Source organism: Apteryx rowi, unplaced genomic scaffold, assembly GCF_003343035.1.
Source record: "Apteryx rowi isolate R43461 unplaced genomic scaffold, aptRow1 scaffold_101, whole genome shotgun sequence".
Classification (NCBI taxonomy): Eukaryota; Metazoa; Chordata; class Aves; order Apterygiformes; family Apterygidae; genus Apteryx; species Apteryx rowi.
This window is the reverse complement of record NW_020447209.1, coordinates 2,429,458-2,435,022: the sequence shown is the minus strand read 5'-3', so window position 1 is coordinate 2,435,022 and position 5,565 is coordinate 2,429,458. Positions and strand designations below refer to the sequence as shown.

The following is a 5,565-nucleotide window of genomic DNA, read 5'->3' as shown; positions in this document are numbered from 1 at the left end:
CAAAACATTACATAGAATAAAATTCATCCTTTTCCTGATACCTGGATTGCCCCCGCAGGGCCTGTTACTTCTCAGTATAGTCAGTCAGAGTGACCGAAAGGTGCAAAAGGAATAAGCATTTTGGAAAAGGTCATACCACATATCTAAACACATATCTTTTAAAATATACGGTTATTTTCTAATACCTAACAAAATAGTGGCTCACAAGTGCTGTTTAATTTGGCAAGAAACATCAAATAAGATCCTTTCATTGGCCCATCCTTTTCTTCCCRTCTCTCCAGTAGCCCATGGCTGAGTCTCCACAACCCAAGTCAATTTGTTTGAATAACTGCATTTTCCATTCCCCATCAATGGTGGCACTTTGCTACCACCAGGTGAACATGAACTTGTAGAAGAAGTCATAGGATTTGAAGCGAAACCCTTTTTCTGCAACATGGGGCTGAAAGGATATTTTGTACCCTTTGGCTTCGACGTCCATTTGAATGCAGTCCAGCAGATCGGAAATACTTGGTGTTGCCTTCCAGGGGCCAAATTTCACCACGGATTTTTTATCCATGTCCAAGCTGTTCAAGGCATCCTGACATCTGGCAGCGTCCTCCTCAGTTCTGACAACGCACACGATGACGCTGGACTGGCGGGACGCAACCGCTTCCGCCCTCGCGATGCGGATCATCAGTTCGATGTTCTCACTGTAACTGGGCACACGGGCCAGAAATTGCTTCCTCGCCACTAGTTCCCCGAAGATCTGAGGGGAGTCCTCCAGCTGCTTGATGAGAGGTTCAATGTTGTAGAACAACGCCTCCCTGTACACGTCCTGGATGCACTGGGTGGGCACTTGGTTACTACGCAGATACTCCAGGATGTATTTGAAATAGGTCCCTGGCCTGTCAATGAAGAACCTCCCTTCTGAGTCGGTCCTCAGTTTGGGCTGGCCAGTGAACATCTCTGCGAGCTTGGAGCCAGGGTGTTTCTTTAAGGTGCTCAGCGTTGTCGTGTACATCTCCCCACCAACATTTAACTCCACTATTGGTGACAACTGCAAGTATCAGAAAGGGACAAAAATAACACACATTACCTATCTCAAGGAGTCAGCATGGAAAGATCAAGGGAAAGGGAAAAATCATAATTGCAGCCGCAAATTGAAATGGCAGTGTGGACTGTCATGACGTGAGTCCCCCATCCCTTGGTTGACAGATGGGAACATTCAGCCATCTGCTACAGGGCATCCTGAAAGCAGATGCAGGATAAGCATATGGCCATCATAACCAGAGTAGGAGATGTTTGGATGTTTCTAAATGGATTAGTCTTCATCACATCTTCAGGATGTGGAAAAGTGTCATTTTGCCAGTGGGGAAGAGGGACAAGAAGTAACTTGTCCAGGGTCACTTGGAAAGTTGTCGGTAACAGACTGAAGGATTCGATGTGGATCTCCTAAGTCCACACAAGTGGGATCAAGTGGTCCCACAAGTGGTCCTGCTGGACCCCTCTCCTTTCAGAGAGAATGATCTGAGCTCTTGCTCTCCTGATGCTTAAGTGCAGAGGGACAAGGACAGAGTTGAAAAGGTGTGCAACTCTGTTCTTCTCACCTGAATTAATGTTTTCTCTTCAAAGTCAGAACTAAAGCTCTTTGAAACTTCAGAAATGTGCAAGATTGACTTTCACCTTTCTGGGGGATTAGCTATAAACACAGAACTAAGACACTAAAATCCAGCCTGCCTGTGGTCAGGCACAGCAGCTTCTTATCAAGCTTAAAAATGTGTGATAGCTTCAGATAGAAAATAAAGAAAATAGTTTGTGCAACTGAAATGAATTTAAGAAGAAAGAATGTAAAGCCTCCAGTTTGGATTTGTTTGTGGGGGACACTGTGCATTAAAGCTACTGCTATCAGAAAAACATCGGAGGGGCCTGAATGCCAAGAAAGGCTGGACCTGGTGTCGCTTGTGATGACCTTCCTGACCGTTCAGTGCTGAAGAAGTTTAACAGCCTCCCTTTGCACTCAGCCAGTTTTCATAGTACTCAGTACAACAAAAGGAGAGAGAAGGAATGAGGCAGTTATTTCGCCTCATGCCGTCACGCTGTAACGTGAGTCACATGCCGGGCTAGGACCACACCTGCCATTGGGAAGGCGCGAGTCAATAAACAACCCTTTTTCCAGGAGCTCACCTGCTCTTTCTTGGATTGGGTCATGCAAGGATCTGCTTCAGTGCTGCTGGTCACATGCTTAAAGTGAAGCATGTACTTAAGTGCTTAGCTGGCTCCAGCCCACGGTGCCTTACAGGTACGGAGCCGTGAGCTGCTCTAACAGCTCACACCAACAGAAGGTGGGAGCTCCTGCCACCTTCTCCCCTTTCCCTCCTTGTACCTGCCTACGTGCTTCTGTCGCTCACCTTGTGCCAGCTCTGGCTCTGCTTCTGCCTCATTTCTATGAGCTGAGCTGGCTCATGGAGGATTTAACGAGCACCAGAGCTGGCAAAATGAAGGGACTAGGAACAGACAAGTCAGAGCAGAGGAGGGAGACTTTCCCTTTTAAAGAGCCACAAGCTATCAGATTTAGCATGAGTGAGCCCATAGCCTGGACAAGCCAGGGGAACAACAGAAATTTCAGTCCAAAGACCCGGCTAGAATATTGCTTTGCAATAACTTTAGTGTAAGCGGCTTTATCTCAAGAGCAGTCATTTACGCCAGAGGAGCATAAAATGATCCTATCTGAGATTTCCACCCGCAAAAGAACACGTCCCAAAACTGTTTCTATAGTAAAGCCTCCCAGTTAGGAAATTTGCCCTTAGTCCAGTGGTAACAAGCAGCTCGGCTTTACTCCTTAGCAGAGACCACTTGACAGGCGTATCTCATGCTGCTGAGCCTTTACTCCTTTTTCAGACAGCGGGTCAAATGTTTCATGACGCTTGTTAGTCTTACCAAAGGAAAACTTATTCTTCACTACTGCAGAAGCCCTACTAATGTGATGTTCACGCTGATCTTGACTTATATTTTTGGTCTGGGATCAACCTGATTCCCAGGTGATGGGCATTACTGGGACTGGCTGATTCCCAGCTCTGTAATTAGCCAGCTGGTGATACTTAGGAAATAATCCCACCTATCCATGCCCCAGGTGAAGGATGGAGAGGTCTGACTTTTATACCTGGGGGAGAGGCTGTATGGCCAAAACGGAGAAGGCAAATCAGTTAGTAATAGACTGAGGGCAGAGGAGAGGAAAAGAAAAAACATCATCTGATCTCATCCCTAATTTCTGCCTAATAGTATTCTCCTCATGTGGTGACTCTCACTAGGTTTATTTATTCTTCTTGTATTGTGATTCTCACTATTTTTTCTTTAGAAAAACTATTGCTCCCAGCTGATGATTCTGCAGATCTAAAACTCAGGGTCACTTTTGCATCATTAGAGACCCTAAGAACTGGTAAAACAAAACCAAAAGTCTTTTTTTTTGAGGATGTGACAAATTTAAGGTAGCATCAAACTAATTCTACCTCTTGTCAAAGGAGAAAAAGAGCTGCTTAGGTTATTTGCTGTTGCCAGATCTTGTACCCTGGCAAGAGACAAGGTCCTTCTGTGAACCAACTGGTGCAAAGAGGACTGAGTCAAACACAGGTTTTTACCTAGGTTCTCCCTCTTGGTCGCTTATCCAGCAGACCCTGGAGTCTTTGAAATAGTAGGCGAGGGGAAAAGCACTATAATGTAGCCCAGTGCTCTGATCCCACAGGAAGGAACCGTGCCCCGACCCGTGCTTCACTCACCATTTTCAGGCTGCTGGTGACCTGCTTCCCCAGGGGCTTGCGCTCCGAGGAAATGCTCATCTCCCCCTGAGCCGCAGCACGAAGGAAGGGAGGCAGCGGCTCCGCGGTCTGAGGAAACCTGTGCTCAGGTCCTGCCTTGTCTTGGGTTGCTGCTGGATGGCTCCTAGCTGTGCTCCAGTCCTCTGTCACTTGGTTTCTCTTCACTGGCTCGGGTTTTTTCCAGGCTCCCAGCCCTGCCACTGCCCCCGAAGCTCCACCTGGCTCCAGACACAGCCCTGTTACACGTTACAGGTATAAGAAGAGGGAGGGAACAGCAGGAAAGCGGAAGTATTTGCTCATTCTGGCAGTCAGCAAGGTGCAGGGTGGACTTGGGCTGGCTGCCCAGCACAATCCTCCTGTAACAATATCTGTGCAGTGACTAAAAGCCAGATAATCCTTTCCAAAGGAGACGTGCCCAGAGCACGTCTGAGGAGCCCTGCAACGTATGCGCGTGTGACCGTCTCTGCCTCCCGAACCAGCTGTACTGAAACCAGTAAATGTTTCCCTAGCCTTTTGGCCTCTTCGCACTGCTGTTTTGAAGATGCAGTACRCAGTTTATCAAAACCATCTCATTGATCCCATTTATCATATCCATCAAAGCCAGATCAGGGTGCCTGGTAACTCTCCAAGGTGGTAGTACTTTGCTAGTTGCCAATACAAGCTCCAGGCATTGATTAATTTGTGCAGGGTAAATGAAATGAAACCTGAGCCTAAACCATTATTTTTAATATGTCAGAGATATCTGGTTGGTATCTTTGCATGGCATTGTTTTCTAATATTCTGCATTCATCAAGGATCAAGGGTGGAAAGCACCACAGATTCAGTGGTAGCGGGACTGTTTCTCACCTGTCTGGAAACACACAGCATTGTAAAACTCACCAGGAAGAGTTAGAAGTCACCTGAAGTTCAGAACCATACCAAAATCCTGCAGAGTTTCCTTGTTATGGGTGTTTTTGAGTGCACCGTTGCTTACAAATCATCCTAAGGTTACTCACCACTTATATGTCTTTGTTTCATTATGGTAGCAACCTTGTTGTGGGCATGACTGTCCGAAGGTGTAAGTCAAAGTTTGTAAAGAGAGACAATGTCTTTTATTAGATCAACTAATATAGATAGATAGATAGATAAATAAAAACATCTGGGCTTTTGGGCACACAAGACTTTCCTCAAGTCTGTCAGCTTCTGTTTCAGCTGGCTTGTTTTTTCCAGTTTTATCAGTTGGGCTAATAAAAGTTTGCCACCTCCTTCACCAAGCTTGCYGCACTCTCTTTCATATTGCAGGCTGCTTCCTGATGCCAACAACCAAAGGAAAAATCTCGGACAAAGATAGCACTTCATTAAAATCTTCCTGGGTGAGATTTTAGTGGTGAAAAATGACAGCATGGTTTATAAGGAAACCTTATGTGCAAAATTCATCTGTGTTGTGTTCATGCTTTGCTGGTTTTGCATCCTCCAAAGATTTTGCTGGATTTACATCCTTCCAGAACAGAGCACTGGTCTGAACAGAAGCTCAAGACACAGAGCAAAAAGTATTTTAATTTGCACTGATTCAGTCACTTGGGAATAAAACCAGTCCTCACCCAAGGCTCCATGAAAGCTGGACCCAAATTCTTCTCAATGCTTTGTGCATTTGGGTGAACCTCTCATTGAATTTGATTTATACCCTGCCTCCACTGCTCTAMAACCATCCTGAGAGATCCTCAGTAATAACCTGTGTCTTAGTTATCACTCTCGCTTTAAATAGAAGAGCTTGGATTTTCCCTTTGCCAGACCC

At 45.8% G+C, this 5,565-nt stretch overlaps 1 protein-coding gene across 3 annotated transcripts; it reads right to left on the bottom strand.

Annotated features, from left to right (window-relative positions):
• Positions 1-364: 364 nt before the first annotated feature.
• Positions 365-3,812, bottom strand: KCTD14 (potassium channel tetramerization domain containing 14). Of its 3 annotated transcripts, XM_026063962.1 has the most exons (3): positions 3,744-3,812; positions 2,164-2,220; positions 365-1,036 (listed from the first exon to the last, which is right to left on the bottom strand). In XM_026063962.1, exons 1-3 carry the CDS (start codon positions 3,810-3,812, stop codon positions 365-367), a joined length of 798 nt encoding a protein of 265 aa, XP_025919747.1. The 3 variants fall into 3 exon arrangements, with proteins under 3 accessions (XP_025919747.1, XP_025919755.1, XP_025919764.1); XM_026063970.1 differs by lacking the exon at positions 2,164-2,220; XM_026063979.1 differs by lacking the exon at positions 2,164-2,220 and having other exon boundaries at positions 3,753-3,812.
• Positions 3,813-5,565: the final 1,753 nt, after the last annotated feature.

Bases quoted from the DNA above. Each gene is read 5' to 3' on its own strand.
- KCTD14 (XM_026063962.1), bottom strand. From the start codon at position 3,812: ATGAGCATTTCCTCGGAGCGCAAGCCCCTGGGGAAGCAGGTCACCAGC. The intron at 2,221-3,743 runs GCACGGGTCGGG...CTTCACTTTAAG, and splicing joins GCCTGAAAATGGTGAGTGAA to CATGTGACCAGCAGCACTGA. The intron at 1,037-2,163 runs GTGAGCTCCTGG...TGATACTTGCAG, and splicing joins CCCAATCCAAGAAAGAGCAG to TTGTCACCAATAGTGGAGTT.